Here is an 18,894-nt window from a genome sequence, read left to right on the forward strand (position 1 = left end):
CACACTCTGCTTTGGCGGTTGGGTGGGCGTGTTTGGATCCCCTCTGTGGACCTGCTTTACTCATCAGCCATGCTGTGGAGACATCCCATATACAAAGTGGAGGAAGACTGGCATGGATGTTAGCTCAGGGCTAATCTTCCTCAAGCAAAAAAAAAAAAAAAAAAAAAGAGGAGGATTGGCAATAGATGTTAGCTCAGGGCGAATCTTCTTCACCAAAACAAAAATAAAGAAAAAAAGAAAATGTAGAGAAATACTTAAAAAAAAAATTGAAAGAGTAATCCTCAGCCAACCAGCACTAGAAGAATTTTTCTTTCTTTACAGATCTTATTTTTTTTACTTTTTCTCCCAAAGCTCCCTAGTACATTGCTGCATATTTTTAGTTGTGGGTCCTTCTATGTGGCATGTGGGACACCACCTCAGTGTGGCCTGACAAGTGGTGCCATGTCCATGCCTGGGATTCGAATCGGTGAAACCCTGGGTCACCGAAGCAGAGCACGTGAACTTAACCACTCGGCCACGGGGCTGGCCACAAGAAGTATTTTTTAATAAGAAGGAAAGTGATATCAGAAGGATATTTAGATCTACACAGAGGAAAGAAGAGTACTAGAAATATAAGTGTTTGATAAGTATGAAATATTTATTTTCTTATTTTTAAAACTCTTTAAAAGACCAGTGATTACTTAAAGCAAAAATAATAACGATGTACTGTAGGATTTATAGCATGCATAAAGTAAGATGTATGTCAATACACACAAAACCTGGGAAGGAGGAAATGGAGGTATACTTTTTGAAGGTTCTTATATGTGAGGTGGTATGATCTCATTACAATTAGTCTAATGAGTTAAATGGGTGCTTTTTTGAATTTTTAAATCTCTTTCAAAGATAATTGTAAAACAAAAATAATAAAAATGTATTTGGGGTTTATATATAATATATATGTAGAAGAAAAATATGTGAAAATAGTAGTGCAAAGACTTGGAGGAGGAAATGGAAGTACGTAGTGTAAGATCGTGTACTAAATGTGAAATGCTATTACTTGAAAAGGGACTGATAACCTAAACATTTATACGAAACAGACTGATATAGCTACTAACCTAATAAAAAAAAGATAAGATAGATCATAAAAACTCTAATTAATCTACAAGAAAGTAGAAAAACAAAAAGGGAACAAAGAACGCATGGTACAAATAGAAAACTGGTAGATTTAAACCACCCCATACCAATAATCACATGACTGTAAATAATCTAAATACCCCAATTAAAAAGCGGATGTAGTTAGACTGGATTTCAAAAAAAAGACCAACGACACTATTGCCTCCTTTTCTGTGGTTTCACTTTCCCCAGTTTCAGTTACCCACAGTCAGCTGCGGTGCAGAAGCAGATGATCCTCCTTCTGAGCTATCATCAGGAGGTCAGTAGTGGCCTAATGCTACAACACGATGTCTACATCATTCACTCCACCTCCTCTCATCATGTAGGCATTTTATCATCTAACATCATCACAAGAAGGGTGAGTACACTACAATAAGATATTTTGAGAGAGATCACATTCACATAACTTTTATTACAGTACATTGTTATAATTATTCTATTTTATTCTGTTATTGTTGTTAACCTCCTACTGTGTCTAATTAAGAAATTAAACTTTATCATAGATATGAACGTATAGGAAAAAGCATAATATATACAGGGTTTGGTACTATCCTTGGTTTCAGGTATCCGCTGGGGATGTTGGACTGCGTGTCCCATGGGTAAGGGGGGATTATAGTATTTGTGGCTAACAAATAAAAACTTGCCTTAAATATAAAGATATTAGTTAAAAGAAAAAAGAAAGGATGGAAATATACAGGTTAACAGAAAAAGATGGAAAGCTAGCAGTGATCACAAAAAAGTTGGAGTGGCCATATTGATATCAGAGAAAGTGAATTTCATAGCAAGGTATATTACCAGGGATAAAGAGAGTATGTTATAATGATAAAGAGATCAATTCATGAAAAGGACACAATAATTGAAAGATATATAGACTTAATAACATAACTGCTTAATACCTGAAGCAAAAAGTAATACAACTGAAAGAATAGACGAATTCACAATTATGGTTGGAAATTTCAACATCGCTGTCAATAACTGACATAACAAGTAGACAGAAAATCAGTATGGATATAGAAGACTTGAACACATTATCAACCAACCTGACTAGTTGTTATTTACAGAACAATCCACCCAACAATAGAATACACATCTTTGTCAAGTGCATATAATCAGTGGGTCAAAGAAGAAATCAAAAGAGAAATTAGAAAGTATTTCCAACTTAATAAAAATGAAAACATGACATGTCTAAACGTTTGGGATATGGTTAAAGCAGGGGAGGAGTAGGAGAAGGGATTGCTAAGGGGCACAAGTAAATTTTTATGGATATGTTCATTATCTTAAAATTCTTGATGTTTTTATAATAAGATACATATGTGTGACAAATTCCACACTTTAAATACGTGAAGTTTATTGTATGTGTATTATACCTCAATACAGTGTAAGAAAATGAAAAGGCAAGCTTCAGATGGAAAGACACTATGTACAAAACGTAGTTGGAAAAGAATTTGTGTCTGGACTATATAAAGAACTCATCCAACTAGATAATAAAGATACATATAACTCTTAATAATAAACAGGCAAATGATTTGAACAGTTACTTTACCAAAGAAGATATATGGAAGGCAAATAAGCACACCAAAACATGCTCAACATCAATAGTCATTATGGAAATGTTAATTAAAATTACAGTGAGATACCACCACTCACTACTAAAATGGTTAAAATTTAAAAGGCTGACCAAAGCAAGTGCTGATGAGAATATGGAGCAAGTGCAACACTCATACAGTGCTGCTGGAAATGGGAAATGGTCAAACCAGTTTGAAGAACAATTTGGAATTTATTAAAATTTAAACATAGACTTATTATATGACTCAGCCATTCCATTCTTAGATATTTACCCAAGAAACATGAAAGCATATGACCACACAAAGACTAGTACATGAATAGTCATAGCAGCCTCATTTGGATTGGTCCCAAACTGCAGACAACCCAAATATCCACCAGCAGTTGAATGAATAAATAAATTGTGGTACATACCCATAAAATGAGATACTGCTCAACTACAAAAAGGACTGAACCATTGTTTGGTACATGCAACAAAATGAATACATTTCAAAATTATGCTCAGTGAAACAAGGCGGAATAAAGTGTACATTCTGCAATCATTCAATTTATATGAAGTTTTAAAAGTGGTAAACTAATCTCTAGTCATAGAGGGGAGACCAGTAACTGTGTGAAGATGGAACATGGGAGAGAGGAATGGATGCAATGGGCTCAAACAAATTTTGAGAGTGATAGAAACTTATTATCTTGGCTGTGGTGATGGTTACATATCATACACAGGTCAAAACTCATCAAATTGTATTCTTTTTTTTTTTTTTTTTGCTGAGGAAGATACTCCTTGAGCTAACATCTGTGCCAGTTTTCCTCTATTTTGTATGTGAGTTGACACTACAGCATGGCTGACAAGTGGTGTAGATCTGTGCTCGGGATCTGAACCTACAAACCTGGGCTGCCAAAGTCGAGTGTGGCAAACTTAACCACTACACCACAGAGCTGGCCCCAAATGATACAATTAATATGTGTAGCTTAATGTGCATTGATTATACTTCAATAAATCTTTTCTAAAAGTAATACCTTCCAGGGGCTGCCCTGGTGGTGCAGTGAGTGGTTAAGTTTGCGCACTCACCTTTGGCGGGCCTGGGTTCGCCAGTTCGGATCCTGGGTGCAGACCTATACACCGCTTATCAAAGCCATGCTGGGGCAGGCGTCCCACATATAAAGTAGAGGAAGATGGACACAGATTTTACCTCAGGGCCAATCTTCCTTAGCAAAAAGAGGATGTGGCAGTGGATGTTAGGTCAGGACTAATATTCCTCAAAAAAAAAAGAAAGAAATTAAACAAAAATACCTTCCACATTGAAATTCCTAAATTAAAAAAAAAATACTCCTTAGAAATCATTAGTTAACACTTCTGTTACTTCCTGTTCTCAGAATTTATTCACATGGCCGCATCTAATTCCAAGGGAAACTGTTTATTGAAGAATTTATTTCATTGGTCAAGTCAGAACTATACATTTTTAATGCATTCCCATTTAACGTTATTATTCATGGATTTACATCTGCCATTTTACTTTCGGTTTTCTATGTCTCATCTACTTTCCATTTCTCTATTCCTCCTTACCGCTTTCTTTTGCACTAAGTAAACATATTCTAAGTGTAAGTTTTAAATCCTTTAATAATTTTTACCATATTTTAAAAGACATTTTCTTAATGGTTGCTTCTGAGCTTACCATAAACATCTTATCAGAATATACTTCAGATTTATACTAACTTTCTTCCAGTGACATATAGAAGCTTTACTCTTATATAGCTCTGTTCCCTCTTCCTCTATTTGGTGCTATTATTGTTATACATCGTACATCTTTACATGCGACAAATCCAACAATGTATTGTTACAATCTTTCCTTTACACAATTTTTACGTCTATTAAAGAATCTGAAAAAAAAAGAAGAGCAAGTACACATTTATGCAGTTTGTCATACTTGTCTTCTATTTACCATTTCTTGTTCTTTTCTCTTGTTCCTGTGGGTGCAAATTGCCATCTGGGGTCATTTCCTTATTCCAGTACAATCGTGTTCTCATTCACCTCCTTTGTGCTGTTATGCAGATATATTACCTTTCTATACGTTATAGGCTCAACAATACAATTACATATGTATTGTTTTATATAATTACTTATAAAATCAGGAGAAGAAAGAAAAAAATATACATTTATACTACCTTTTATAACTACATAATTACCTTTACTTATTCTCTTTATGTTTTCACGTGGATTTGAATTTCCATCCGGGTTTTCTTGCTTTCATCGTCAAGAACTTCCTTTAGGATTGCTTCTATGGTGTGTTTACTAGAATTGTCTGTTTTTGTTTACCTGGAAATGCCTTTATTTCACCTTCATTTTTGAAAGATAGCTTTGCTGAATACAAGATGGTCGACAGATTTTCTTTCAGCACTTGAAATATCTCATCCCACTGCCTTCTGGTCTCTATCGTTTCTGATGAGGATTCAGCTGTTAATATGAGTGGTGGTCCCTAACTGCACCTGTTGAGTCATTTTCTCTTCCTGCTTTTAAGACTTTCATCCTCCAGCACTTTTGCTATGATATGTCTGGATGTGTACCCTTTTGCACTTATTCTTATTGGAATTTGCTATGCTTCTTTGATGTGTAGATAAACATTTTTCAGCTAATTTGGGAAGTTTTCAGTCATTATTTTTTTGAATGTTTTTCTGCTCTTTTTCTCCTTTCCTTCTGGCACTCCAATTGTGTATGTGTTTGTTGGTGCACTTAAAGATGTCCCACATTTCTCTGAAGCACTATTCACTTTATTTCATTCTATCTTTTCCTCTGTTCTTCAGATTGCATAACGTCTATCAATCTATTCTAAAGTTCACTGATCCTTTCTTGTGCCAGTTCCACTCTACTGTGGAATTCCTGTAATAAACTTTTCATTTTGGTTATTGTGCTTTTCAACTCCAGAGTTTCCATTTGGTTCTTTTTTTTATATATAACTTCTGTCTCTTTATTTATATTCTCTATTTGAGTAGACCTTCCTTTACTTCTTTGAGCATGGTTTCTTGTAGGTCTCTGAACATATCTGTAATGGCTACCTTGAAGTCATTGTGAAATCACATTGAGGGTTGGTCACTAGTCCAAACCCAAGCTGTGCAGGAATTCTTCATGTCCGTAATCAACCTACTCTCAGATTCCTCAACTCTTGTTGACTCCCCTCAATACTTTGCCCCACTCGTCTCCCTTTTTCTTTCAGAGGAAGTATATTCTTTTTCACCAAGAAATTCTCGTCCTGAAGGCTGGCATTCCCTCAGGTTCCTGACTTATGCCTCCTCATTCATTCTAAATAGCTTCTTTTCCAAGATTATGGATTTCTCCCCTTCTGGTCCTCTCAGTGTGTTAGTCTCATCAATGATGTCCTTTCTTCTAAGTCTTTCTGCTAGCCCATTAGCTCCTTCCCACTCCTCCCTGCCACCAACCCCCCCCCCCCACCCCATCCTCCGCTTACTCTACAAATGCTTTCTCCCTTCCTCCCTTCTTCTTCCATCCCTTCCCATTCCAGGCCTTTAAGCTTCCCCACTGAAGCTTTCCTTTCTATTCCCTCTTCTTTGCGCCCATTCTCTGTCCATTGTTCAATAATATTTCTACTTTGTTGACACAATACATTAACTTGTAATTTCTATAAAGTAATCTGGCAAGATACATCCCAAAGCTAAAAATTACCCATACTTTTGACACGGTAATTTTGTGGTTGTGAGTTTTTGCATCAGTTTGCACAGTAACACAATTTATAATAAGAAACAGAATGAAAACAATGAAGGTTTATTCGACTCATTATCTCCCTTTTTCTTTTATTCTTTTAGTCAACAATTTTTTTAACTCCTATTTAAGAGTTAGGTTCTGGGGATAGAGTTGGAAACAAAATAGACACTGCCCTTGCCCTCACTGAGTTTACAGTCTTCAGGGGAGACACGCATTAAATAGCTAAAGACACAACTAGATATATAATTGCAGACTGTGATAACTACCATGCAGACAAAGGACAAGGGCCACCACAATGATCAACAAAATGTGGGTAGTGGAACACATGGCAGCACAGAAATTCAGTAGGAGCCTCACAAAAGAGAGAAGTCAGATATCTTTATGTGCTGAAAGGAGGAGTTCATTGTGCTTATGCACCCTAAGGATTGAAACCTGTGCCCTGGTGAAACCAGCTCAACACAAGGTTGACATAAGGGAAGCCATATTGTAGAAAAGAAACCATATTGTAACTTTGAATGACCTGATTAACTAACCCAGCTGGAGATGCACTCTCCGGGAGGTATACATGCTCTGTAGATTTTATGGCCCCTCCCAGCTGTGATAAGTCATAAACTTTGTTCTTCTGAGTTCCTTAGGAATGTGATGACCCCCTGGGCACAGAGTCTATGCTGATATCCATCACCAATGACAACTGAAACTTCAGGGTATAGAGCATTGCTCCGGTCTCTGATGCATATCCAGTAAAACAAAAGGTTACCAGGAACTAAACCAGATGCCTCCCCTACCCGGAGACCAGCTCCCTACATAACTGGCCTGTAGTCTTTGTTCTGAAAGATGATTCTCTTGGACGTTAGTCGGCCATTTTCCCCTTGCTAGCAAGCCGTAATAAAATCCCTTTCTCTCCTACCACCTTACCTCTTGACTACTGGCGTGTCTTGTGGCAGGCAGATGACTCCCCTTGGGTGGTAACCCTGGGTTGAGCAGAATGGCTGCTCAAGCCCATATGTGTTTGGTTAAATCATATTCTGCTGTTCTTTGGTCAGTAGAGAGTCTTCATTCATGTCCAATGGGGATGTAACACACATCATTTACTCAAAGTTCACTGATCCGTAACAGTTTTGGCTGGTTGGAACCAGTCAGGGTGAAACAGAATGTCCAGTGTGGATATCCCGTTTATCAGCTGGAAGGATAAATAAAAAGAATGGTGAGAAGGTATTCTGGCAGATCTGCTCAACTTGTATTGGTGGGTCAGAAGAGCAGCTCAGACGTATTGATATTTAAACTGAGAACTGAAAAATGAGTAAGAGTTTAGCCAGATGAAGAATGGGGAAAACAGGGGCCAGGCACAGGGAAATGTATGGGGTCGTGGGTTAGGAAAGAGCTTGGCATGTTCCATACTCTGGAAGTGGTGAGCAATGGAGAAAAGAGCGTGAGTTGAGCCTGGAAAGCTAGGCAGAGACTTGTCCTATAGGCCTTTCAGTCATGTGAGATTGGAGGGTTCGTGTTAAGGACACAGGGAAGCCACACAAGGGGCATCGTGACCTGAGTCATAGCTTTGTGAGGCCACTCTAACTCTTGGGAAAGGACTGGAGGAAGTCACATGGGATTCAGAGAGCACTTGAGAGACAATGGCAAGGGTCAGCCAAGAAGTGAGAGAGACTCTAGACAGAGAGATGACTGGAGATGGAAAGAAGTTGCTGGATTCCAGATTTATTTTAGAAACAGAATCAATAGGACACAACTAATCAACATATGGATTACATATAGGGCCTGAGGGAGCAAGAGGGGTTAGGAATGACTCCAAGTTTTCTGGTTTGCATAATTGGGTGGAGAGGTGCTATTTATTAAAATAAGAAAGACTTAGGAAGAAACTAACTTGGGGTAGGAGAATGAATAATGGTTCTCTTTGAAGTTGTTAAACTTGATATATTATTTCTATTTGAGTGTTGTATTTCATATCCCATAGAAGGTTAAAATTTTTTATGAACCTGTGATACTGGGTAGTGATGATGTCAAGAACACAGTGCGGTACATGAATCTGAATTCCAAACGAGAGAGTCTGAATTAAAGTTACCCTAGGAGAGTCTTAGGCCTATGGAAGTTATTCATAGCCTTCATTTTCCCGGTCAGATATAATCTCTCTCTCTTTTGCTCTTGGTACATCTCATGGCTCTTACCTTTCTCTCACTCTCTCTTATGACGTTATATTTAGAGAAGTTGTAGGTTCATAGCAGAATTGCCCAGAAAGTAGAGAGTGCTCATATACCCTCTGACTCCAAACACCCATAGCCTCCCCTACTATCATCACCCCCACCAGTGTGGTACATTTGTTACAAGTGATGAACCTATGCTGACACATCATTATGATGCAAAAAACATAATTTACATTAGCGTTCACTCTTGGTGTCGTACATTCTATGAGTTTTGAGAAATGTATGACAACATGTATCCACTATTATAGTACCACATGGAATAGTTTCACTGCCCTAAAAATCTTCAATGGTCTGCCTATTCATCATGCTCTCCTCCCAACACCTGGAGACTGCTTCTTACTCTCTCTTTGTAATAGTTTTTGTATATTTCTCTAGGTTCCCCTCTTGATTCTAAATATGTATATTTAGCTTATTTACCTTAGGATTCCACTGCCTTTATGTAATGGGGATGTTAACACAAATTAATATTTATTGAATTCAACATTAAATTTCAGATAAAAATTAAGATTAAATGAACTGCAAACTATGCTTTTTATTCCAGAAAGTTGCTTAAATGTATTTTTTGATAAAAAGAGAGAAAACCAATTTGTAGCCTGGAAATTTTGAATAGTAACACTTTTAATTTTGATGAATTCAGTTTTGAAGAATTAAGATGCATCTATTTCCAAATGCTTAAAGCTGCCAGTACTGGCTATCTCCTTTCTTTACCTAATACACCTAAACTTTTGGCAAACACTCCCTTTTAAAGATACAAGACCAGAACAGGGAGTTCCATATTCATTCCTAAGCCTGTTAGAATCATCCTGCTCCCCTATGTTTCAAATACACTCCTCAAAGGCCTCTGGCCTCTGAAATAACCAACCTACAGAATTACAGTGAAAGCTGATTAATGATTGCAGATGTCACTATAACTAAATTGAGTAGATCTAAGGTAAAGCAGAGAACAATCAACGAGTAGGCAAACATAAGCTGGATCTGAGTGAGTCTGGAAGAGTTTTCTTCTTTCTTGAAGGGAAGGACAGATCTCTGCCATGTGGCTGTACCCGGCAGCCCTTGTGGGCCTGTGCTACCTCCTGCGCTGGTACCGGGAGAGGCAGGTGGTGAGCAACCTCCGAGACAAGTACGTCTTCATCACAGGCTGTGACTCGGGCTTTGGGAATCAGCTGGCCAGGCAGCTGGACCTGCGAGGCTTGAGGGTGCTGGCCGCATGTCTGACGGAGAAGGGGGCCGAGCAGCTGAGAGACTGGACATCAGACAGGCTGGAGACGGTGATCCTGGATGTGACCAAGACAGAGAGCATTGCTGCAGCCACCCAGTGGGTGAAGGAGCGCACAGGGGACAGAGGTATGGCCAGGGCGTCTGTCCGTTTGATAGACTGCTTTGTCCTCAGTGTTGTAGAAATAACACATAACATGCCAGGTGAAAAGTCTCGGGGATCAGGTCGGGGCTATAAATTGGGGTGCTGTTTTCATTACACGAAGACTCCCAAATACATTAGTATTCATGGAGTAAGTGAACAAATATTTATATTTGACACTGCCCCGAAAAAATCAGGTTGTGTGGAACTATATATCTCAGGGTGGAAGGTAGAAGGAAGTGAGGAAATAGGTTTAAAAGGTGCATGTATGTACCTGGAGGGAAGGTAGAATGAAAGATAGGAGGGCAATGAGGGGAAGAGAGGGGTGATGGTGGTGTGGCAACTCTAATTTGCAGGTGTTTTGGGTAATGAGAGTGGGTATGAGATGATGAATGTATGAATCATAAGCTACACTTGTGAATTACAATCTATTTTCCCAGAGACTTTTCTCTGAGGCACTGCCCAGAGTTGCCAGGACCCTGTCACCTGGACCCGTTCACCCTACACGTTGCCCTCCATCATCAATTCTAGTCACGGTGTGTGAAAGCACCAGGAAGTGTCAAAGGTCATGGGGAGAGTGCAGCAAGGTATTGGTTAATAAGTCATATCTGAGTGACAAAGTTTGTGCAGAGTTCCCTCCCAGTAAAACGTTGGCAGGGAGTTGAGATTACCTCTGACCTCACTCTCTGTGGGTCACTCACATTCCAGTGCAGTTTTTTTTTTTTTAAAGATTTTATTTTTCCTTTTTCTCCCCAAAGCCCCCCAGTACATAGTTGTGTATTCTTTGTTGTGGGTCCTTCTAGTTGTGGCATGTGGGACGCCGCCTCAGCGTGGCTTGATGAGCAGTGCCATGTCCGCACCCGGGATTCGAACCAACGAAACACTGGGCCACCTCCAGCGGAGTGCACAAACTTAACCACTTGGCCACAGGGCCAGCCCCTCCAGTGCAGTTTTAAATGGGAAGGAAGGAAAGGGGCCACAGTCAACGCTGCCAGGCATCATGCACTCATGGTACTATCATTCATCAGGTATGGGAGGGTGCAACAGTTAACATGTGAGGCACGATACCATACTGCTTCAGGATATTGCACCAAAGCTTAGGAATTTTAAAACAAATGATATTTGGTCCTGTTGTTCACTGAGCTCTGTAGGTTTTTCAAAGCAAAGACAGGGGCAATGGGGTTGAGGCCTGCCGATCTCATTAATTTCCTAGAAGCATGAGGCATCTCAGCTGCATGCATCGCATTCTTGCAACAGCCACCTCTACTCCTTCCAGCTCTCTCGCTCTCTTCCCCAGATCCCAGATATTCTTGGGCCCACCAGGACCTCCAATCCATTGATCCAACCACCTTTTCACCAACCCTCACCCCTTGATTTTCTCTCTTCCTTCATTACCCACCTACATCCCACGATCTGTTACTATGATCACCCCACTGCAAAGGCCTGAGATTCTCTTGCCTCTCTCTCACCCTTAGTTGTCCTCACTTGGCAAAAATCACCAGCCTGGGTAATACCATCTCTCACTGCCCCATGCCTGCCCTTATGGAGTTGAGCATAGGTGGAAAAAACTGAACTCACAGATGAGTTCAGTTGGTCTCATGACAAATTCATGAACACAAACCTCTAGTGGGCTTTTATGCTGTTGTATGTACAGTCATACTCCATTCATTCTCCCAATTTCCAGACAACCATTTCAAACCTTTCCTTTCTCCTCATACCTCCAGCTTTTCTCTGCTATCCTCACTCTGAGCTGATACCAACTTGACTGAGGAAAACTGAAGCAATTAGAAAAGAATTTCCTCAGACTTCTCCAGCTCCCCTATCCACTTACCATCGTCGGCACCAGCACAGCCTGCCTGGCCTTCCTCCCCGTATAAATCCAGTCCATTCATGTGTGCAATAGAGCATATCCTCCTTGGCCTATTCAGCAACCTCCCAGCAATTCTACCCTTTTCCTGTTCTCCTAAATCATTGGTTTTCTCTCTCCACTACTTACTTCTCCCATCTTGCCATCCTCTCACCACTACCACCATCACCACCCCCAAATCTTTTTCTTGTTGCCACAAAATTCCTCTATGGATATATCTGTACTCATTGCCTCCAATCTCCCTTCCCATTTTCTATTAAAGCATTTCTAATCATGCACCCACACCCATCCCAAATTGCTTTTATCAAGATGTTCATTGACCTTCGCCGTCTACATCCAAGGGTTGATTCTTAGTCCTCACTCTACCTGACCTAGCAGCATTTGACCACTTTTTCTCCTTCTTGATACACCCTCTTCCCTTGGCTTCCAGGACACCAATCTCTTAGAACTTATTTCCTCTCATCTCAATGCAGATTCAGTTTCCTTTGCTTGTTCTTCCACTTTTCCCAGATCCTTAATGTAGAGTGCCTTCAGGGCTCAATTCTTGGACATGGACGGTGTCCATACTTATATGTCCAACTCATACTTCTCTCCTGAGCTCCAGATTCAAATTTCCAATTGCCTCCTCCACATTTCTACTTGAGTGTCTGGGAGAATCTCAAGTTTAACCTTAGTGAACTGAACTCATGATCATTGCCCATCTCTAAAACTTCCCCATCCTAGTAAATGGTAACTCCATTCTGTTTTTCATTCCAACAAAGTCATTTTTGATGATGCTTTTCCTTTCCCTCACCATATTGAAAATGTCAGAAAATTATACTGTATCTTTAAAATTTGTTCAGAGTTTGGCTTTTGACTAGTGTGCTGTTGCTACCAATCTGGCTGTAGCCATCATCATTTCACGCCAGGATCACTGCAATAATCTCCTACCAGCTACCCTGCATCTGCCCTTGTCTACCCTCAGTCAGTTCTCAACAGCGCACAGAGTACATTTCAAAAATAAGACAGATCTTGTCATTACTGTACTCAAGACCCTGCAGAGGTTTCCCATTTCACCTGAAGTAAATGTAAAGCTCTTTAAAATGGCCTAGACTGCACCGCGTGATCTGACATCCCATTACTTCCCTGACCAGGTCTCTCCCATTCCCTAACTCTCGCCATCTGCCCCAGGTACACTGGGCTTCTTGCTGTTCCTCCAGCAGGTCAGGCATCCAGACAAACACCTGGTGATATTTATTGAAGCGTTTTTTCACCCAGAACTATCTGCTCCAGATGTCCCTTTGACTGTCCCATTCTTCTGTAAGTTTTGCTCAGTTCTCAACTTTTCAAAGCTTGTCCTGACTACCCGACTCAATACGGTAAATGAACACTCCTCACCTGCCACCCAACCTGCTCACCTGCTCTTTTGCCATTGAAATCCTTCTGACACACTATGTAATTTGACAGTTTATTAGGTTTATGGTTTATCTCCCTTAAGAGAATGTAATTTGAACACTGAAATGATTCTTAAGTGTGTCTCCCATTTCTAGTTTCTCTTTGTTTCTACTAGGTCTGTGGGGTTTGGTGAACAATGCTGGCATTGGTGTGCCAGCTGCGCCGAATGAATGGCTGACCAAAGATGATTTCTTGAAAATATTGAACGTGAACTTGATCGGCCTCATCGAGGTGACCCTGAGCTTGCTTCCCCTGATCAGAAAGACCAGGGGAAGAGTAGTCAATGTTTCTAGCCCAGCTGGGAGACTATCTGTGCTTGGTGGTGGCTACTGCATTTCCAAGTTCGGTGTAGAAGCTTTTTCTGACAGCCTGAGGTAAGGACCAGCCCACTGAGGCAGTCTTGCCTGTGGCTGGAGTGTATTCATGAATGATGGGCCTGGGTTCTGATTATGCTGGTGTGGACCAAAATGAGGGACTTTGAAAACGGAATGTCCAAATCTTACAATCATATTAGACAATCCATCAAGAAAAGTGAAAAATACATTAGGATTTATTCTGTCTTTATTGCCATTTCTATAAAATGTCTACGTGTACCAAACATATTTAATATATTTCTTCAAAAATATATATAAATATAAATGAATGTTATACATAATGCATTTTCAATATGTGAATGATAATAGCCTGTTGTTAAAGAATTATTTGCCTTATTAATTAAGTGCCACAAGTCACTAAGCCTGACAGATGGTTCCCCCTGAGGAAAGGGTGACTATTGGTGGGCTAATCTGAAGGCAAAGTGCTGTGCCCAGTGCTCTATCTACCCCTCACAGAAGCCCCGTGAGTTAGATGTGATTCTCTATGGTCAAGCATGAGGGTGAGCCAGAATCTGAACCCAGTTCCGTGTGTGAAAAACTTCTGTAGTGGGTGTGCAATGAATATATTAAAATGAATACGAGTATGTACCAGGTGTGCGGAGGCACCGAGGATGGGGTGACTCACCTTTCCTCAGGGCAGAGGCCAAGGAAGCCTTCACAGAGGACAGGAGTTCTAACCTGGGCAGGGGCAGGAAGGGGCTCTGGTGTTCAGAGAGCTGTCGCAGAGGGCAGGGCCTGGAGAGACAGGTGTGGGAGGGGCAGGAAGAGGCAGCACTAGCGCCTCGGCCCTTGGAGCTTTCCAGATCTGGGAAAGAAGCTATCTGTGGGCATTGACCCTGGGACTGTCTCTTGGACATCTTCCCCTGGTATGATGCCTGCGTCTTCTCATTCACATTCTTCCTCGAACTAAATGCCTTCCTTGAACATTTGGCCTTGGGCGTTATTTCTTTAAGAAGGAACAGGATTGATCAGGTCACAGATGAAGGCTGTTTCCTTGGTTCACTCTCTCTCGTCTTGTGTTTCAGAAGAGAGCTTTGTCCCTTTGGCGTTCGTGTTGCTATCATAGTACCCGGGAACTTTAAAACATCCATTTGCCCTGACAATGTACAGGATCTACTCAAGGGGATCTGGAGCCAAGCGTCCCCAGAGGTGAAGAAGAGCTATGGAGACAAGTACTTCAAAGGCTGTAAGTTCTTCCTGGACCCCCACAGAGCAAGGCTGGCAAAGTCATTAACTTCAAAAACCTTGAGTGCTTGCTATGTGCCGGCTGGATTCCAGTCTCTCTTGCTGCGCCTCCTGCCTTGCTCAGGCCATGGCTTTCCCTTGAGCCCCACACCCACTCAATACACATGAGCTCTGTGCCAGGCCCTGTGGAAGAATTAACTCAGCCAATCCTCACCGCCCGAGAGGGAAAGTGCCTTTGTTATTCCTCATTTACAGATAAGGAAACTGAGGCCTGAAATGGCGAGTGATTTCCCAAGATCACTCAGCTAGTCAGTGGAGAAGTGATGAACTGAACCCTGGCAATGTGGTTCCAGGCAACTGTAGGCCAAAAGAAATATAAAGCGAGCCGCAAATGCAAGCCACATACGTCATTTTAATTTTTCAATTTGCCATAAAAAAGGCAACGAACAGGTGAATTTAATCCAGAATAGACTCTATCCAGAACACCATCATTTCAACAAGTAATCAACATAAAACATTGTGACTGGGGGCCGCCCAGGTGGCCTGGCAGTTAAGTTTGCGAGCTCTGCTTCAGTGGCCTGGGGTGGCCCAGCTGGCATCCCCGGCCCTGCTTATCAAGCCATGTGGTAGCAGGTGTCCCACATATAAGACAGAGGAAGATGAGAATGGATATTAGCTCAGGGCCAATCTTCCTCAAAAGAGAAAACTTGTGATTGAGATATTCCACAGTTTTTCTTCATACTGTCTTTGAAACCCAGTGTGAATTTTTACATTTATTGCACATCTCTATCTGACTGATCACATTTCTTGTGCTCAATTGCCACATGTGGCTCGCGGCTGCAGTACTGGACAGCACAGCTACAGGGCCTGTGCTCCGAGCCTGGCACCCTGCCTCCTCTCACCCAGTGACCACCCAGTATCAGACCCGGAACACAAGGCCATCCTCTTCCTGGCCTGCCCTCTCCCACTCCTCCAATACTGTTTGTACCCGTATTTTCTCCTGCTTTTCATATCAACTTGTTACTACAGTTCTAACGGTTTTTCTCTATAACAGATTGCCAGTATTACAATAAACTCACATCTCTAGGACAGAAGGATCTGAGCCTGGTCACCAACTGCATGGAGCACGCCCTGACCGCCGTCCACCCTCGTATCCGCTACTCTGCTGGCTGGGACGCCGTATGCTTCACTCTCCCTCTGTCTTATTTACCAACATCTGTGGCGGACTTTATTCTTAGTCTTTTTGCAAATGCGGTCAGGCCCGCTGATGCTTTGTAGTCTGCGAGTTCGGCCTACACAGCTGATTCTAGATGGGGGGCAAAAGGTCAGGTTTCCTCCTGGGAGGAGAAAGAACCAGGGGAACACGCAGCTGTCTACTTCAGCTGGTTCCTAGAGGCCCTGTCATATTTCAGTTCACAAATTCCCAGATAACTTGTCCCAAAAACTACTTGGTGAGCACCTCCCATGTTCTAGGTATGGTTCAGGGTGCTGAAGATTCACGCATGCCCCAAACAAAGATTCCTGCCTCATAGTACTCAGATTCCGGCCAGATCATCCCAGTGCAGGATGACTCTGCTGAGAGAATTATTAAAATTCAAAGGGTCATGGGGTCTCTTAACTGCTGTAAAAGATGTGTGCAAGGTCATAGCTCCTAACTTGAAAATCATACATGATTGGTGACATTGTATTTCAGATATAAATTCTTTTCTTTCTTTAGCAGTTTTTTTTGGTACCTTGGCTTTCTGAAAATTAATCATTAAATTATTTTCTCAAATAAAGTAATAAGTTAAATAATTTAGTCCTTTTCTTCTAAACTCTTAATACTGAGACTTAAGTACCCCTGCCCGGATTCTCTGGCAGTGACCATCTCCTGACTCTCCTGTGAAAGCCTTCCCACGTCCTTGCCTTGTTTTTGACCCCTGCTCTGCCACTGACCGACCTCACTCTCCTGCCCTCACCCACTCCTCTCAGTTCTGCCGCTCCCTCCCTAGGTTTGGGTCTCAGGAGCTTTGGGAGTCAAAAGGGCTGAGGTCAGGCCCCAGCTCTGCTGCCTCCAACCGTGTAACTCTGGGCAAAGGAATCACTCCTGTCTCTTTCCTCATCTCTTAGATGAGAAGAATATTGCCCCATAGGTTTGTTTCAAGAGTTCAAAGAGAAGATAAACTGAGGTGCTCAGAATTGGGTGCTTCCTTCACCCTGTGGAGGACGTTCAAGGGGAGTTACCCTTCAAATATTCTAAAACAATCATTTATCCTTGTGTCCCTTGTGGCAATTTCCAATTGGATGTTGTTTTGTGCCTGTCACACTACGTCCACTTCTTAAAATATCTAGCTCATATGATAATACTATGAGGTAGGGGTCCTCTTATTATCCCGACTTGCTGATGTGAAAACTGAAACTGAGAGAGGCTCAGTTCTCAGAATTCTGAGAATCCCCAGCTCAGGGCAGGGCCTGTCTTAGGTCTCCTGACCTCAGATCCCATGGCTGCCTAAATGGATGAGTAGAGCTCTGGTGCTGTGCCAACTTTTCTGTTCCTACAGTGATAAAACTATGCTTTTCTCATATTGAAAACTTTTGCATTTGATGTCTCATGCAGACTGTCCTCAGGTATTTCAAAGAGAAAATAACATTCTACTGGAATTATTGCTATGTTTGGAGACATGGGAATTTGCTGTCTCAGATAATACACTCATTCTAATAGGATTATCCCACTTCACAAATTAGAGCATCATGATTTCTTGCTATCTTTGATTTGGGCCTCACTAACTAGATGGTTACAGATGAAACTTGTCACTGCTGTTGTGCCTTTATTTGCAATAAATATGGTTCTAAAATGGGGCATGCAACAAATCAAGCCATCATAAATAGATGATCACATGTCAGGGTCCTCCTAAGTTGCAGATTTGCTATACACTTGAATATCACTACCATACAAATAGTGAATGAAAAGAGTGAAATAAGTGAGATATATGATTTCACATATAAGTGATTTCACGGCCCTGAAGAGCAGGGCATTGAACTTCAAAGTTCTGATGGCAGAATAAAGACTACCTCATTTCTTCCGACAATTTGGCAGCTGTAAAAAAACCCTTGAATAAATAATTTCACTTGTGGGAATCTAGCTTAAGAAACACAATGACAGCAATGTTTTATTGAGTTACTACTATGTCCTAAGCACTGTGCCAGATGCTGAAGGTACAAAGAAAAGTAAAATACATCTCTGGTTTCAAGACGGCAGCAGACAGAGCATGCTGTATTCTTAACCTCTACATTTAATCCCAGAAGAGGAAGAGAGGGAGAAAGACCATATAAGATGTCCAATATGCTTTAAGAACACGTATGTGAATGTAAACTCATTTCAAAAACATTTAGAAGGATAAACATTAAACTAACGGCAAGAGTTGCCACTAGAGAAAAAGAAAATAGACCAAAATTGAGGCTGACTGTCAAAGGAGACTTTAGTATTATTTGCAATATTCTAATTTTTCAAAAATAAAGGTATGTATTATAATTTAAATTGTGGTAATAAAATAACATTTAGAAAAATTAAGGTGCACTCTCTCTTCCCCTTACCCCTTTCATTCTGTAAATTCAGTCCTAAAGCCATTATATCAGGTCACATGCAGCAGGCGTTGGCATTGGGTGGTGAGGTGTCATGGAGAGTCTGAGCATGAGCTGGGGGATGGGACCGTATGTGCAGGTGGGCTGTCTAGTGCAGATGTCCAAGCCAACGTGGGGTGAGAATTGTGGCCATGTAGAAGGGCTGCCCAGCAAGGCTTGTTGGAGCCCAGTAGAAATAAAGACAGTGTTCGTGCACGGAAGGGAATTGGTGCAGTGATGGGCAACTGATTACTTACGAGGGGACAGATGAAATAAGTAAACAGATTAATAGGACCAAGATTCTCATTTTTAGAGAATGAGTTACAAATGTGGAAACCTGGAAATTCTAATGAACTCTGTGATTTTGGATTGGAATTGGAGGTATTGGTGTGAACTCATGGTTTTCATACAGGTAAAGACAAATATATATTTAAATA

General features: G+C 41.1%; 1 protein-coding gene across 1 annotated transcript; it reads left to right on the forward strand.

Moving 5' to 3' along the window:
- Positions 1-1,346: 1,346 nt before the first annotated feature.
- On the forward strand, positions 1,347-16,651 carry LOC106832978 (retinol dehydrogenase 7-like). The gene is made up of 5 exons (XM_014843952.3): positions 1,347-1,510; positions 9,653-9,984; positions 13,414-13,672; positions 14,698-14,858; positions 15,912-16,651. The coding sequence occupies exons 2-5, from the start codon at positions 9,672-9,674 to the stop codon at positions 16,133-16,135; spliced, it is 957 nt and encodes a 318-aa protein (XP_014699438.2). The 5' UTR covers positions 1,347-1,510; positions 9,653-9,671; the 3' UTR covers positions 16,136-16,651.
- Positions 16,652-18,894: the final 2,243 nt, after the last annotated feature.

This window comes from Equus asinus, chromosome 22, assembly GCF_041296235.1.
Source record: "Equus asinus isolate D_3611 breed Donkey chromosome 22, EquAss-T2T_v2, whole genome shotgun sequence".
NCBI lineage: Eukaryota > Metazoa > Chordata > Mammalia > Perissodactyla > Equidae > Equus > Equus asinus.